General features: G+C 35.1%; 3 protein-coding genes across 4 annotated transcripts in view; 1 reads left to right on the top strand and 2 right to left on the bottom strand.

Moving 5' to 3' along the window:
- The window catches only part of LOC143178781 (uncharacterized), a 29602-nt gene extending 14307 nt beyond the window's left edge, over positions 1 to 15295 (top strand). Inside the window, exon 6 of one of the 2 annotated variants that reach the window (XM_076377621.1) lies at positions 14929 to 15295. In XM_076377621.1, coding sequence (XP_076233736.1) covers positions 14929 to 15068 — 140 coding nt within the window. In that variant the 3' untranslated portion in view covers positions 15069 to 15295. Of the gene's footprint in view, positions 1 to 7340; positions 7602 to 14928 lie in introns of those variants that run through there. The other variant, XM_076377620.1, reaches the window with a different exon arrangement.
- Positions 6339 to 8251, bottom strand: Nedd8 (Nedd8 ubiquitin like modifier). The gene is made up of 4 exons (XM_076377625.1): positions 8116 to 8251; positions 8020 to 8037; positions 7645 to 7757; positions 6339 to 7152 (listed from the first exon to the last, which is right to left on the bottom strand). The coding sequence occupies exons 1-4, from the start codon at positions 8131 to 8133 to the stop codon at positions 7068 to 7070; spliced, it is 234 nt and encodes a 77-aa protein (XP_076233740.1). The 5' UTR covers positions 8134 to 8251; the 3' UTR covers positions 6339 to 7067.
- Dnapol-alpha73 (DNA polymerase alpha subunit B) lies at positions 8554 to 16907 on the bottom strand. The gene is made up of 7 exons (XM_076377626.1): positions 16723 to 16907; positions 16133 to 16337; positions 16002 to 16050; positions 10762 to 10862; positions 9579 to 10373; positions 9298 to 9513; positions 8554 to 9231 (listed from the first exon to the last, which is right to left on the bottom strand). Exons 1-7 carry the CDS (start codon positions 16799 to 16801, stop codon positions 8913 to 8915), a joined length of 1764 nt encoding a protein of 587 aa, XP_076233741.1. The 5' UTR covers positions 16802 to 16907; the 3' UTR covers positions 8554 to 8912.
- Between the last annotated feature and the right edge of the window lie 70 nt (positions 16908 to 16977).

Below are 16977 nucleotides of genomic sequence, written 5' to 3'. Positions count from 1 at the left end.
TTTTTACTAAGCGTACAGACTCGTACTAAAATGTGCCATTCTCCGTATTTTGTTCTCATTTAGTCAGATAGTCTACGCGCTTTAAGGCCAAACTTGTTCATTTTGGCAGGGATTGGTGTCCAAGTTGCTCACTTGCGCGTCTCGAAGATTCGCGTTCTTCTAAGAGTACGGCCATAGGGTATGCGTATATGATATTAAACATACTCATGTATTTTAGTTAGATGCTCGGAGACTTGCCAAAATCGTGTATGGCTATACACGAGTTATGTACGATCGCGCGTACACATATTCTATATGTATAGTATACCTACATAGAATTTTATTTTCGTTTATTACATTTATTCCCATTATGGATGTAACTGTTACATCACTCTATGCTTATTTTATGTTATCACTTTTTGTTCATTTTATTGTGCTTATTGTTTATTCGTGTATTCCTTTTTTTTAGTTGGAATCTAAATTAGATTTACCTTTACGCATTATAACTGAATTTTAATTTAGTCCAAAGATCACTCTAGTCGAGATTAGCTTCGGTTTCATTCTCCAAAGCTGTCTCGGTTTCAAACCCATTTGTTTTCTTTTCGTGCAATTACAAAGAGGCTATTATTTAACGATAAGAGAAACGATCCACCTATAAAATGTGATCTCTTGTTCGCGTTTCTAAAGGAAACCCTTGCTGTATGCCAAAGTCTTAGAACATTTATGAATCGAGCATGTGAAACTCGATTGTGACGTGACGAAGTACAAATTGAAGCTAGTTTACAGAGATGCTAAAGAGGGAACAAGCTAGCGCAATTTTCGCGATTTTATTGCCACGTTTGCTACTTTGCTGATTTCTGATTCTTGAATAATTTTGTTATATGCGCAATCTTGAAAGGTAACAAGTACAGAAGTACAGATTTTAGTGAAATTGATAGATAAATCAGCGTGGTAGTAAATGTGCGTCTAAGCAATTTATTAAGATTTTTTTAATGCGCGCAAGGGCAGAACTTCCGGTAACAAATCAACAATGCTTGCGTTTAAATTTGCGATCGCATGCGAGATGTTTCGTGCTTGTTATACTTTACGTCGCACAACTTGCACGTTTACTTTTTATTGTGTAATATCAACATCTTTTATCGGAATTAGTAACGTTTTATTAGAGAGGCACGAATCATTGTTTAGTGCGATATTATATTCCTTTACGCGTTGATTTAATCTTTCCTTTTTTTATTTACGTTACCTTCCGTTACGGTGTAAGTTAAGTTCTGTAAGGAACGCGGAATACCTAGATATGTACATATACAATACGTTTATTTATACTTGTGTATGGTAGACGTGTATTTAATTTAAAGGAAACGAATGTGCACATTCCTCAAAAGCCACAATACAAATAAGTACAAGATTGCCAATTATTACTTTAGAAGAATTGATATTTCTTTCTTGAATTATTTATAAAAGTAAAAAAATCGCTATACATAAAAATATATGAATATATATAAAAAAAAATATATATATATACACAGACACACATACACTCACACATAAAAGATATTATAATAATATATCAATTACGTAATCCTATGTTTGGCTTATGCGAGTTAACGATGTAAGTAAAAAAGAAAAAAAAATATGTGTGAATAAAGTTTCAAAATGTGAATTCAACCGAGTCCTTTTCTTAAAAAACAAAAAAAAAAAAAGAAACAAAAACGGCGTATCTTAGAAAAACGTTACTGTCGTAATGCTCGAATTAAGCTTGGTATTACTATCACAATAAGTAAGTATATGTGTATGTAACCGATGGTTACAGCTAACATACGAAGATTGCGTATTTTTCTTGGCTATCCAAATTGAAATTCATCGAATCCATTCGATAAATGGATCGATACGGTACGGATGGTACGTACTTGCAAATTTGATACCATATCTCCCTAATCGTTTTAAAATTCACCACCTGATTGCGAAAAGTTCTACTCCCAACACAGTATAAAATTGATATACTTTCATTGGTTCTCGTTGCAACGCGTTAATTGACTACGCTTTAACGTCTTCACGCTTCTCACTGCCACGTTTCTCTTTTCTGTTCGATTTTATAACACTAATAGCTTCGACGTTCATCACCGTGTGGAAACAATCGACACAAGCTGTTACGATACGGTCAAGTAAGAAAAAGTTTCTCGAAGGAATGAATTAGCATTCTAAAGTCGCATTTACATTAGGCAACTTTTAGTTTGGTTACCGAGTCGATTGACCTCGAGTTGTTCAACTGAAAGACTTTGAAGTGCTTTGAACTTGAAACTGAATAACTTGAAGTTGATTAACTCAGATGCTCGATGAAAAGTTGTCTAATGTATCGTCCGACAATAAGATCTGACTTTACTATAGACCGCGAATCAACCGAGGATTCAGGGTCGCAAGTAAGACTAGAATGAGGTGCATATCCAGCACAGGTAGAAAATGATCTAGTCTATGTTACGTGTTACTGTCCCCTTACATCTGATTCACTGTAATTGATTAGAACACAGTAAAGGAGGAATCGGCGGGTGACGTGGTTGTTAATGTGTTGCAGGGGGGGTGGGACGCAATCGGAAGCATGTTGGCGATACAACTGGTCAAGTGGTGATGCAGGGTCCAGGGCGTTTTTCGTGCAGACTCTGCGGAAGCGTTTACAAGCACCTTGCTTCGCTGACCCAGCACCTTGAAGTGCATCGCAACCAGACAACCTGCATCCTATGTCACACCACTCTCAGTCGTAGAACCGACCTGCGACGTCACATGCGTCTGAAACATAACATGCAATGGCAAAAAACGATCCAGAAGCAACGCAGCTCGAAAAACGAATTGGACTCGTAGATTTTCACTTTAATGCTCCGAGAGACATTGCTTCTCGCTCCGCCCTGGTTCCTTTAAGTTCTTCTTCGCGGGGCTGCATTTATGGAGGCCCTAGGCGCAATAGAACAACTCTATTTCATTTAGTCAAATTCATACGCATTCTTTCTTAACTTTATTGAAAGTAGAAGTCGACATTTTCATAACTCATTTTAAAAATACATTAATATAAATTTGAATTAAAGAGAAAAGTAATAACTAAATTTTCTTTATCAAGAAACTGGGGTACTGAGATATATATTTTATAGAATTTTCTTACACTAGGCTATTTTTGATATTATTCTTTATAAGGAGTAAGATTTTAAAGTGAAACTCTAGCCTACATCTAATGCGCCTTATGGTAAATGCGGCTCTGCTTTTAAATGTCCTTTTTCAGAATTTTTGCGACGAGTCGAAAGACCTCATCTTTCTTTATTTTTTTCTTTGACGCAGCGTTGGTCGATATTTCGTACACACTGAGACGACTCGAGTTAACGCGCGTTTCCCACGTGTAATATTAATACAATACTAGAATCTAAGAGCATTGAATCGTTTCTCTATAATTACTGTAAATCTTCGATGCTCACGTAATGTCTTAAGCGTGAAGGGAAAGAAAACAACATCGAGGACAGTAACATGGGACTTAATTTTATTTATCACATATAACCCGATCTCAATTTCGTAACGTCCAACGCCAGTGTGTACTATATTTATCGTTCACTCATTAACAGCTAAGACTTTGAGTAAACGAAATCCCTTATCGGAGCGAGTCGAACACATTTTCGAATATTATTTCCGTCTTGATTCCGCGTTCCGGTTATGCTTATCTTCGTTATACGCTTTAGATGTTGTGTGGTAAGAAATCCAAGGATTTAAATTAAGAGACACGCGCTTGATTATAGACGTGTAACGCGACTTCACTCTGTAAGGATTCTAGTCATTAATGTACACAGCTTTAAGATATCTTTCAACCTATCCTTTATTAAGTCATACCGATTACGGAATCAATATTCCACAGATCTTTGTTAACCGTTACATTATTACCATTACGATTCTCATGATGTCAGTTTCGTTTGCCAAAAAATCAGAATATATGAAATCGATAATAGTACAGTTGTTCGACGTGCGATCGTTAATGATACATGTAAACAAATTTATATTTATAAATTAGTTGACAAGTAATAGAATACGAGAGAGACACCAGAACCCATATCAACAGAACAGATCAGACATTAAAGTTGAATTTTATACATTAGGATACTAGTTAATACTTTCGTACCCGTATCTATTTCTGTGCCTTCTAATTAAAACTATTTGACAAAAATCTTTTATTAAAAGTGTGATACTTTTTTTTAATCTTACATGTTAATAAGTAAACTTAAACAAAAAAGATAATTCCACAGTTTATACATAAAAATTCTCTTTTTATAAATGATTTTGATTCGAAGGCACAGAAAATAGTAGCACAGAAATATAAACAAGTATCCTACGCGCAAACTGAAGCAATTTTTTGAATCGTTGAATGCGGAGACAGTAAAATCTGAAACGTATTGCGGTAACATTTTACTAGATGATTGCTATAATTGCGCACTAACACGCACCGAGATTCATCAAGGACGAATCACGCTGATTACGCGCACGAAATCGTTCTAGAAAAAAAGTTGAAACATTACACTGACTTTGTTTACACGTTCGTTGTTTCTTTTTTTGCGATCAAGATGGACTTAGCTGCTTCAAACGAGCGCATAGACAGTGCCTTACACATGACTATCTAGTTTTACATATTCTACATATTAACTTTGCAGATGTTTACCACAGTTGAACACATAAGAGATTATAAGAGAACCAGATGTTTTTTATTCCTTTTTGCCGATCGCTTCGTGTAAACATTGTCTCTGTATAAAATTGAAACGAATTATAATATTCGTTAATCGACTAATTCTTGTGATTAGACACACGATTTTTAGTCGACCGATACGATTTTAAAATTTTAACTACGCAACAATTATTCGTCTATTTTTCTTGTAGGAAAACGACTTTCATCGAACATTTCTTTTTCGTTTATGCAATCGGAACGTTACTCGTATCCGCTGAAATTTTCTGTTTCACAATGAATAGAAGTGTTAGGTCAAATATATGTTGTTATCGCTAAGTAATTTACCATGTCCGAGGATAGCGAGTAAGCCTTTAAACGAAAATTCATATGAACTATTAAGATTCATATGTCGCACCGTATATATTCTGTGAAACAATTTCGCACGAGTTTTTAGCTCTCTTTCGTAATCGCTACGATATGATAATCAATTAAAAATCGAATTTCTAATAACATATACGTTATGCGTCATTTTATTAGGATTGATTCGTCTACAGTAATTAATATTGTTAAAAAAAAAAACAAAACAGAATTAAAATTAAGCAAGGAGTAAGGGTAAGTAATTACTGCGCGATTAGTTTACCCGAGGCACGGAACATAAACATTTGTAAAATTTGATTTTTTCCATTCAGCGCGTATATTTGTAGATCGACAATACAATATGCCTATTATTTATTTTACTTCGAGTTTGCCTTCTACCTTTCCATACATACAAATAATTTCCATAAATGTTCACGATACATTTGTAGTTTGCGCAACTCGTTTCCTCTACGAATAGTAAATTATGCATAAAGAAATTTGATTCTCGGACAAAGCAACATGTTTTCGTGTAAAAGGAACACTTAGTCATAGAATAGAATAACCTATTTAGAGTTAAATGTAGATGTTCGCTGTTGAAGATCGCACGAAGCTTCGAAAAAGAGAAAGAAAAATTTTCGAAGTATTCTCGACTAAGTAATCGATCAGACTAAACGCGTTGACCAGGCATCAAATGGAACATGTATATGTACTTGATTGTTGCGATGCGTCTTTTCTTTTAGTCCATAAGATTGATGAGGTGTAAGTACAGCGACGGTCTGAATTTCTACGATGTATCGCACGATAGTTTAGGTTAGTCTTCTACGTCGATTAACGGACGACCACGTGTCATATCGAATAAACGATATTTATCGTGTCTAAAGAACAGTGCATTTATGAGAACGATCAGTTTGCAATAAGCTATGACATCCCACAGGCCAGTAGGTTTCGCAACGAAACGATCCGCGTAGATATATCCCCATATTCCGAAAAGACATTTTTATTTCGTAAATATGCGGCTAATCGTACGCGACTGTGAAAAAACGCACCGCACGTACCTAGTCACCTGGAAATCAGGTGACTATAGATGTAGGTACATCGCGTTGAACAATGTCGATAATCATAATCTTTTTCGTTTCGGTTGGAAAACGTGTTATGTGTATGTACTAATTGTGAGCTTGTAAGTGATTTAAGAGCGATATAATATTATGCTTTAAAATGTTATTACAGCAATGTAAATAAATCGGTTTACAATGGAAACTTTAGTATTGATATCTTTACCGAACAGAAATAGGTCAAATGATAAACTGATACACTAAAATTATCCATTTAAATAATTTAATGTTTTCCTCTTTTTGTTTAGATACAGTTTTCTGTCGATAGACAAGTGATACTTAGCAATGCTTTACATTCGTAAGAACAATTTTCGATGCATAGGAAAACGGTTTTAAACATATTTTATAGGATACAATGATTGTAGACTTAGTTATAAGAAGAAATGAATTTATAGAACCACTCACAAGGATACTGCCATGGACTTTGCATCCGCCAGGATCATTCTGCGATAAATGCGGTGTAACGTTTACAACGCAACACGCCCTTCTACGACACGTTACAGCAAAACACGAAGAACCACAGAATTCTACAGCGTACTGCAATATTTGTCAACGATTTTTTAAAACAAAATGGAGTCTGGCGACTCATAACAGTAAATATCATAGGAACTAAGTTTGCCAAATGCTTCAGCTTCCATTTCACTTCAGTTAATTTTATATTCGGATCGGGTCTCGCCTGATTAAAAACTTTGAAAATTTCATAAAATTCAGTTAAACTAAATAGATATAGATATTGGGGCTTTATAACTAAATTATTTTATTAAATATTTATTTCAATCTAAATGTAACGGTTCAATCACATTAAGAAGCACAGACGATCGTGAATCCTTGCAAGCACAGCGCGCATGTAACGTTGAAAAGCGTCTTGTTAGTTTTGTGACTGATTTTGTATGTCCTTTAACATTCACACCCACATTACAAATAAGGGAATGTTATTATACACCTCCCCTTAACGCGAGTACCAAATGCAACACGGATCCACCTTGAACTTTATAATCTTGCGCCGTTTTTTCATCATTCCTACAACACAACAAAGCTTTTTGTACTGTTACATACTGTTGCCAGCACAGTAGAGTTGACAAATTGATATGAAAATCATGAAGATATTTATTTGTTGAAATAATTCAAAATTTTATGTAAATCTGAGATCTGTTTGATGAAAGAAAATTGGATAAAATAACGATAAAACATCATAATTGATGGAACAGGAATGAAGAGACAGAGACAACTATCTGAGCCAGATTCACTGAGGATTATAGAAAGTCACTTTCCAGACTATGTTCCATCTACACCTAAGAAGATAAATGCTACGAGGAGATGTAAGGTTTGTGCATCCAAGGGATTAAGAAAGGAATCTCGTTATTATTGTGCTTATTGTAATGTAGGACTTTGCGTTACACCTTGTTTTAAAGACTTTCATGTTAAACTCAATTCTAAATAAAATGGAAAAACATAACAGTTTTTGTAAGAAACAATATTCTTGTATTCTTCAATTTTGTATATTGTACTTACATTTGTTTTCCAGAAAATATTAAGCGTTGCTGTTGTGGAGGTATGCCCTCCTTTTCTTCCACTCTTTCCTTGATCCTCTCCACCTTGTCTGTAGGTTCTATATCTATTTCAATCTATGAGAATAATGATATTTATAACTAGAAAATTTGCATACAACACAGCACAATGATTAATAAAATAACTAATCTAAAAGATAAATTATTGTAATGCTACATCAAATGTCAAGTTCTGTACTTTTACTTGACAATGCAATTTTGTTCACATGACTGTGCTTCTGTAACCCATATGTTTAAACCATGTATTGATAAACATAGTTCCACATCAGATCCGAGAATTGGTTAAAAGTTTATAATACAAATTTTTTTTATTACTTGCCTCCTTTCCTGTGAGAGTCTGAAACAAGGTTAGAATATATTTTTAAATGTGATAGCTTAAAGTCGTGACTCCACCTCAGCCGATCGTTGCTCTTACCTTCACTTTAATCAACATTTTTTATGTGTTAAATGTAACTTAAGTAATTACTGTACGATTATAGACTAAAAACTACCGATACAAAGGTACAACTTTGCGGCTCTTTGAACGTTCAGCAAAAAAGTCTGTTGTCTCCCTCTAGCGAATCCAATTAAAATTCTATGGTTACGCTACCTATTGAAGGTACTGAGAACTATCGACAGTACATATACTGCCATCTACTGATTGTGAACTACTCACACTGGGACATCACCACTGGCGTTATCTAGTAATGATTCTATTGGAATAGTTTTCCTTATATACCCTTTCACTGTAGATATGATACGCCTAACCTCACATATAAAAACTGCTTTTTTGTATTATTTAGTTTTTGTGTTCAAACTTATTGAATAATGAATTACTGATACCTCACAAGTACCGTGGTAGCACAGATTATTAATAAATTAATGCATAAATAATGTCTTTAACTTCTGTATATTTTAAATGAAGCGTTAGGTTATAATTCATCGCTAGGTGGTTCAGTATTTTCAATAAATAAACAATTCTGGTCTATGATATAAATAATTTATATTGTTTCGTGTTATTATGTAACAAATTATGGATTATATACAAGGATTCCAAGATTTTAAGAAACTATGTATTAATTAACCTCATACGTGTTTATAACCATATTTAAATTGAAACAAAATGATGCAGAAAAAATCATATCTTCAACAATACTTTGACAATGATATTTCTACAGTTGAGCCACTTTTCTTGTTAACTGTAAAATCATATAAAATGAAAAGGACAAATTTTTAGACTTTTGCGATCTCACAAGATATGTTATTTGGATCCCACTTCCCGTTAGTGACTGGTCGTATGTATAATTTAGCATAGATATACTTCTGTAATCTTTCTGGATTTAAAACGAGACTATTATTCACTACCTTACAATAATATTTAACATCTGAAGGTAAAATTATTATGTGGGGTTGTTGTTCAAAGCAAGCATACTTTTTCCAAAGTGTCGTATCAAGATTTAAACCAGGAAAAGGCGGATACAAGGGATAAAATGTAGCTTGAGACAACACATGATCCGCCAGACGAGCAAGTCTATCCATCCCGGACGTATTTCTGGAAAATTGTATTTGATAGATTAAAAGTCTTATGTCATCGCATACCTATTGAGACTATACTCACGATACTTCTTGTTGCCCTAAATGTCTGACAATATCGACAGATGTTATTCCTATATGTAGACCCTGCACGTTTATTATACAAGGATCGGTCATTGAATATAGATTCGTGACATTCGACCCAACCTTATTAGGATATATAGCAAATTCTGGTGTTGGGAATACTGCGTCGTGGTGTGCGTCACGATTGGAAGGTACTAAGATAACCCGTGTTGATTTCCTAAATAAAGTAAACATGAAAAGCTAATTACGGGAGATTGATATTAAATATATCAGAGTACATACCCTTGCAAGCTTTGCATGATTCTCGTTACAATTTTATCAAAGAAGTCTTGATAGGTGTCCTTCAAAGAGCACTTTTTAATTTCCTGATGTGTATATTCTATGAAAGGACCAACTAATATCAAAATATTTGGTTCGTCTTCCGTAACGCGTTCTATTAGATCCCATAATGGCTGGTAATTCAAATTATCGGACTGTGTGAATGGACCAACCGCAACATACACCTTTAAATCTCCTGTTAACTGTGGAGATTCAGCTAATGGCGCGTGTCCCTTCACAAATAATTCCTTCGCTACCAAAGCGTTTCCGGCAGTGTTAATGCCTTCCACGGCAACTATTTGCCCCGGAAAAACCGAATAATGTTTGATTCCACCGAGATCCAGACGAATAATAGGGGCGTTATTATCTCCCTTAGACCTTTTGCAACCTTCTAACATGACGATCTTGCTACCTGCTGATTTGTCGAGAACGGTAGAAATCCTACCCCATGTTCTGAACGGCATTTGGCTTATAGAAATTACGTTTCTCACGTAACGCATATTCGTACTGGTTGCTCCCGTTTCATTCCAAATATGACACAATTGTTCTCCAAAGTTCTCACAATTGCCACTAAGAACGGCTCCTTGCTTCGATAGCATCTCGTACATGTATACGACATCCTTAGGCAAATGAGGATTGTCAGCCTTAACGATTGATAAATCCTGATCAGTCCGTTTTTTCCAGTCTGATACATCTGAACCAAAGTATAGGAGAACTTTGCCTCTAACTGTCGTACTTGGAGCACGATTAGGTGCGTGTCTATAATAACGGTTACAAGAGACTGATCAAATATTGCGAATAGTGCCGCTTCATTTTGACATTGATAACAAAAAGTAAAAAGTTATGCATTATGGAAATAGAGAGAAATAAAAAGAAAAACATTATACTTGGTCTAAATATGTAGTATATAAAACTCAAAGCTTTACAAAAAATGGGGTTGATCAGTTTGGCTGTTGACAGACTCACGTATGAAAAGAGGTATGCAAGCAGTTACAAAAAAAACTAGCACGAGAATTAACCGTTAGAAAGCCCTCTAGTGGCGATAACAAGAAATACAACTTTCAACTTGTTCCGCGTTACCTATAGCAAGTTAAAATCCATTCGTAACAATTTATTAAAATATTCTAAATAATGAAACAATGCTTACATTTTCGGAGTGTACGTAGATGGTGAAAACGTCTGGTCTACAGCACGCAACTTGCTATCGTTTTCCGTGTCTACTGTCGGACTTCTTGCTCTCTTGGTTTGCTTAAAAAGAAAAAGAAAAGGCAACATACGAAATCAAATATATCAACACGATGTTAAAATAGTTTTTACTGAAAATAAAACGGTATGAACATTTGTTTCTATGCGTAATACAATTCCAAGAGAAAAACAGACCACCGTAGACGAGTATGTATCTAGTCACGAGTTAGAAGAAAACGTGCACCACATTCATACTCGTCTATGGAATTATCTGTTTCATGCTGCCCTTGGTTAATTGCGAGTTTATAAATATTTGATACATTTCTCGCAATTAGCGATGAGAGTTACGTCGCTTAAACCCAAACGTGCTTAATGAGTGTGGATCTAGTCACAACTCGATTATCTGTGCACTAGACCTTCACTCATTTGGCAAATTCAGGGAACTTCCTCTATCTTCACCTTCTTCTTTGCAGCGATTCATAATTGCGCGATTTATTCCGCTTAGATTTCACAGAAAACAAGCTTCTGCTAATAAGCGCAGAAAAGTTGAAATCAACAATGTTACCGACGGAGAAATAAATAGTTACACATAAGCAGCCTTCGCGTTTAAAAGCAAACACAACGAGAGGGGTTAACTGTTGTTAACCTGACCGGTCTTGTCGTTCGCTTTATTACGTATTATTTCAATCTAGTTCGAGTATTTTCTTGTAGTTTTGCGTTCAATACTGTCGCATTCAATTAAAGCCACTTTTTATCGAATAATAATCGTTTACTAATCAATTTAAAATTCTTTCAAGTGTATCGAGTTCCTATATTATTTCCGAAAATGACCAATAGCATATTTTCAGAAAAACTAATTAAATAAATATGCATACGATTACACGTCGAAAATTGTACTCACGGAATTTCTATTACATAAGCAATACTCGGTCGAACGTTAAGAGGATACAAACATGTGCGGGATTTGTTCGAACGATACTTGCTGTACCACTCGTATAAAACTTTGGGTCGATCACCGAGCTCTAGGGTTCTCTCTACTTCTCTCTCTTCCCTCCTTTCTCCCATGGACACACGAGCACGAGTCAGAAGAGACTATTTCTCTCTTTCTATCCCTCTCTCCACGAACTATCCGCCCCTGGGCAATCTTTCGCCCCACTGTTCGCAAAGATACCGTGGGAAATAACACAGAGCTTTTACCAGATACAGTTGTAACACGCCACAGAATCAACCGTTGCAGTTTCATTTACTTTCACGTACGAGTATTGATTCTTCAATCCCTTCTTTTCCCACGTACGATTCAAGTTTTTTATATATAACATATACGAAGGAATTGAAGCAGAGAAAGAAAGAAGATTGGGCACTGTCAGTTGTTGGTCAATTGTGCTTAATTGATAGACGTGAGCAACTCCCTGAGGAACCGATCTTTCGAATAAACGATGTTCAACAAAGTTTAAGCCACCAACATGGAACAGTAATTCGAGATTTCAAAATAAGTTCTATATTTCTTTGAGTAAACACGATTGAGCAGGACTAAACATTTTACTTTGAATATATGGGGGGGGGGGGGGGGCAATGGAGTCAGATTTCCCGCCTAATAATTTTTCTTTATAGTATGACTTAGAAAACGGAATTTAAGAAATTTTTACACACGTATATACGCAATGCCAATGGAGTACTAGATTGGCGAAAATTGCCTGTGAGGTGTTAAAAAATCTATACTTAAAATCCAACATGACCCATGTCCTTTTTTGTTATTTTTCAGGGAAATAAGAAAATAAATATGATCACCCATTTCTTAACACAGCATTCGAAGTAATAGTTTATAGTAGTTTAAATAAATTCGTATTATTCTAAGGAAACGAATGGAAAGCAATAAGATGGCGTATAAAAATATTGAAAAAAGTGAACTTGAGTTCGTCTGTCTTTCGGATACAGAAACATCCTATCGTGTAAAAACGAACACAGATTACACATACGCGTGCGTTGATATATCCGTATACGCGTGTGTATAGACGAAAATATTGTTCAAGATGAAATTGTACGTTAGTGAATACCGAGAAATATCTAGCTACAGTTATCTCGCGGTACCTTAAACTTAATAAAGGAGACGATTTTCGCACGAGTGTTGGAGCAAGCGTTAAAAGAAGCATGCAACGTAGTCGAAGCAACAGGTTGTAGCAACGCGACGCTCAGGATTCAACGAACGAGCAAACGAACGGTCGGTCGACGACATTTTCGCGCGCGCGCGTATACAAATGTGAGTAGCAGATGTCTCGCTCCCTCTTCACGCACACCATACAATCTATCTCGCTCACGGACACAGAGACACGCTTAACACGCACGTACGTACATATCAAAGACAACAAGGTTATCCATCAATTTTCTTCTTGCTAAATGTATTTATCGTCTGACGGTACGTTTAGTGTGAACAAGTAAGTAGTATTTACACGATCGTAGGAAAAAAAGTGAAGAGAATAAAACTTTACCCAAAACGAAGTAACATTCCATTCGTACGCGAGAAACTCGTGACTATTTTCATTGCGCTCGGTTCGAGAGGACGAAAAAGGCGAAGAAAATTGAAATGAACAGCGCTAATGGTAAGAGGCAGCGGTAATAGCAACAGGTCGTTGTGACGCGAGCCGCTGTACGATTGGCGGAATGACTTTCGAGTATGAAATTCACTCAAACCGAATTCCATGATGGCCGACGCTCCGCTCGGCCGTTTCAAGATGTAATGCACCACGTCGTACACTCCCCCCGTTGTAATATGTGTATGTATCATTTCGCACGAAACCATTTCGCTACGTCACAAAGAAATATCACAGTTTATTCGATTACGTGAAGAATATGCAAAGTCCCACAACGAACCGGCGAACCACTGCACGATACACTCCGAATCCGCATGACGCGCTGACAGACAAATCGGTGGCGTCGTCGAATCGACGCCATCGAAATCTATTCGATCGGTTCCGCTAATTTTTTCGAAATACCAGCTACAATTTGTTACACGAAAACGGAAACGTAACTTCCTCGCTGATTATTCCTCTGCGATACGTAAACGATCCCGTGAGTCCGCGGAAGAAACAACGCTTTGTTCGGAAATGTGAGAGCGCGCGCGCGCAGGCGCGCATCAGGATGATAATGGAGTCTGGGTCCTTGAAAACTGAAATCGTACCCTTTGAAGAAATCTGGTCAGCTCTCTTAGAAGGAAGGAGAACCCCTCTCTACGCGCTACGACCGAGCACGTTGTCCTTTTTCAACCAATAGCAACGAATCCAACTATTCCCCCACCACGGAAGAGTGTCCTTTGTGGGAGACTGAGAGAACACGGGGAAGGGATAATGGCGGCGATCTACCTGGACGATTTTTCTGGCGGGAATTACGGTGTCTCGACAAGATTCTACACAACATCACGCTCCCCTTCGGGATGAGAAACCACCTGCCGGAGGAATCACGCCGGATATTTCAGTTGTATTCTAGGCGTTTGCACGCCATGATACGACTGATGAGTATACTGCAGATCTTTATGCATTTATGGGAAATTTTGCTATGCAAACAAACACGGAATTCATATAATATCTAATAATGTATAAAATATTCAAAGATAAATACACTTTATACTTCTCTATAATTGCATTTATGAAAATAACATTTTACATAAATATCAGCAATCTACTGATGAGATACATCACAATGCTACTGTCTTTTGCTTGTATATGTGCTGATAGTAATGATATATATTTTCTGAATGAAAGAGAAAGGTCAATAAATAAGGAAAAGAGATAATCCGTGACAAAATGTATCTCCAATTGTATGCAGAAACATGAGCAAGTTACGCAATCCCTTTCTAATGTGTACTATTAACGTTTTTTTCTCGCGGAGTTCAGGTATTAACACACCTGGAAGTAGAAAATACGAATAGTAAAAGATGATATCATTATTTCAAGCACATTTTCCAATATTTATTTTAATTTTAGTTCTAACTAGTAAATAGTATGATTCGAACGCAAAATTTGAATTAATAACCAAGACATTCGGATTGTATTATCATAAACTTATAGAAAACTATTTTATTATATAATTAGAAAAATATTCAATTGCTAATTTTGGTTTGGATATTTCATTACAGATAAATCAGCGACTGAGAAATTGAGACAGAAAATATTACTCCTACTCTTCGTACGATTTTGTAAAAACGAAAAACTGTCTTATAAAGAATTAGACTCACAGGTAGACGGGACCTTACGTCATTGCTACTATAGACCATAGATCGACCATAAAGAATGTGAGACAGTGTTGCCAAAGCGACGTAAATGATTGCAATGCCAAGGTTGAGGTCCCACGTAAAATGTATACTTGTTTCATTACATGTACACTCTTGTATTATTATTTAGGAAATTGCTGACAATTCCGAATATGTATTGGTATGCATTCAGATTATGCAAAACTTGTATTATTTTTATTTTCCTAACATATAGATGTATAAAAGAAGCAAATATATGTGAGAATATCTTTTGTTTGTACATATTATTGTTCGTCTTAGAAAATTTAAAGTATATTTAATTAATACACAAATTAAGCTGCATTATGCTTTAAATCGTGACTTTAATTATTCCTTAATTGAATATATAATTAAAAGATATGAATTTTTGAAGTAAATAAAGTATTTCAAGGATCACGAAAGCATAGCGATTTTACAATAATTATAACGTTCGATAAAATTAAATTAATTTTATGATAAACATCAACAGCACATAACTTTAGTTATATTATCTATAAAGAACGAGTAGTTTCATAAATCTGGCAACAATGTCGGAAGGCCATTATAGGGGTGGAGACCTTTCCCTCTTGAAAGAGAGAATAAGGGGAACGAGCAGCTTTTGAAATCATGAAAATAGCCCGCTCGGAGTTCGACAATGGGTACGCATAAATGAAAACCACGAAACCTAAGTTTGAATTCGAATTCAGGAAACGCATCGTATAACGAAATATCGCAAAAAGAGTTTCAATTTTATTATAGAGTATTAAACTATCCTTTTCTTTTTTGCAACAAATGATGCATATCAAAATTTAAAAATAAAATATTAAATATTAAAGTAGACCTAAATATTTGAATAAGTATGATAAGTATGTAAAAGGCTATGCACATGGAAAAGAATACAAACAAAACAACAGTAATGTAGAAATAAAACAAAAACTTACCTTTGATATGGAAGATTGCTCAGTATTATATATGTCCAACACATTATCACTATTAAATGTTGTATTAAAAGTATATGTAAGGATAATATTCAAAATATTAATGAATTTAATTTAAATATAGCCAAGGATACGTAATATCTTGATTGACTTGTACATTAATTTCTATACTTGATGTTGGTTTAACAGAAGTATCACTTTTCTTTAATTCTTCATCTTCTAGTTTATTAAGATCATCTAATGTTGGATCAATATTTAAAGAGCGTGGGACACTGTACGCTACCCATGTATCCACAAATGTTTCTTCATCAATGTTATAAGTGTGACAGAGCTGAAGACCTAATTAAAAATATGTTAAATAAAGTTAACTGAGTAAAACCAGCACTAAGTTTTATATATGTATATCATTATGAAATTGAATATATAGATATACTATATAGTATTTAAGTAATATGCAATAACGATTAACTTTTAAATATAAGGTTATAGGTAATTAAATATCATCTATATGTTTTAAACGCGTACTGCACTTCCAAAAATATAAGTTACAGTGTAAAGAATGTTAACAACAGTTCAATAAACGTCATAGAAAAATTAAAGTTAAAACTGTATTCATTGAAGTAACTTTTGATCAATAATGTGACAGTCAAAAGATCCATATATATAAAAAATGAAACTATTTTCATTTCCACATCACAATCACTTCATTTTGTAAATAACTTACATTTGTCGATAACAAGTTTATCTGGTACGTCACAACCTAAGTTGCAAAAGCACGAAATTAATAATTCTTCCGACACCATTTTACGCGACAAACAAGAAACTACGTTCTTGATGCTTTTCCCGCCAATTTAATGTATATAAGCATGCGCAGTACTACCACCATTGACTATATAGTTACATACCTAGTTCGCACACTTTTATTCGAAAAGATAACGTTTTAATTATTTGTGATAACATTAAATATGCAACAAAGAAA

Source organism: Calliopsis andreniformis, chromosome 5 (genome assembly GCF_051401765.1).
Source record: "Calliopsis andreniformis isolate RMS-2024a chromosome 5, iyCalAndr_principal, whole genome shotgun sequence".
In the NCBI taxonomy this organism is placed as follows: domain Eukaryota; kingdom Metazoa; phylum Arthropoda; class Insecta; order Hymenoptera; family Andrenidae; genus Calliopsis; species Calliopsis andreniformis.
This window is presented reverse-complemented; position numbering and strand designations above follow the sequence as displayed.

What these genes read in the sequence shown, in the direction of transcription:
- Nedd8 (XM_076377625.1), bottom strand. An exon ending in ATATTTTCTGGAAAACAAAT is followed by an intron (nt 7,153 to 7,644) that starts GTAAGTACAATA and finishes GTTGTGTTGTAG; the next exon opens with GAATGATGAAAAAACGGCGC.
- Dnapol-alpha73 (XM_076377626.1), bottom strand. Translation starts at nt 16,801, where the DNA reads ATGGTGTCGGAAGAATTATTAATTTCGTGCTTTTGCAACTTAGGTTGT. An exon ending in TAAACTTGTTATCGACAAAT is followed by an intron (nt 16,338 to 16,722) that starts GTAAGTTATTTA and finishes ATTTTTAATTAG; the next exon opens with GTCTTCAGCTCTGTCACACT. An exon ending in ATCATGCAAAGCTTGCAAGG is followed by an intron (nt 9,514 to 9,578) that starts GTATGTACTCTG and finishes TACTTTATTTAG; the next exon opens with GAAATCAACACGGGTTATCT.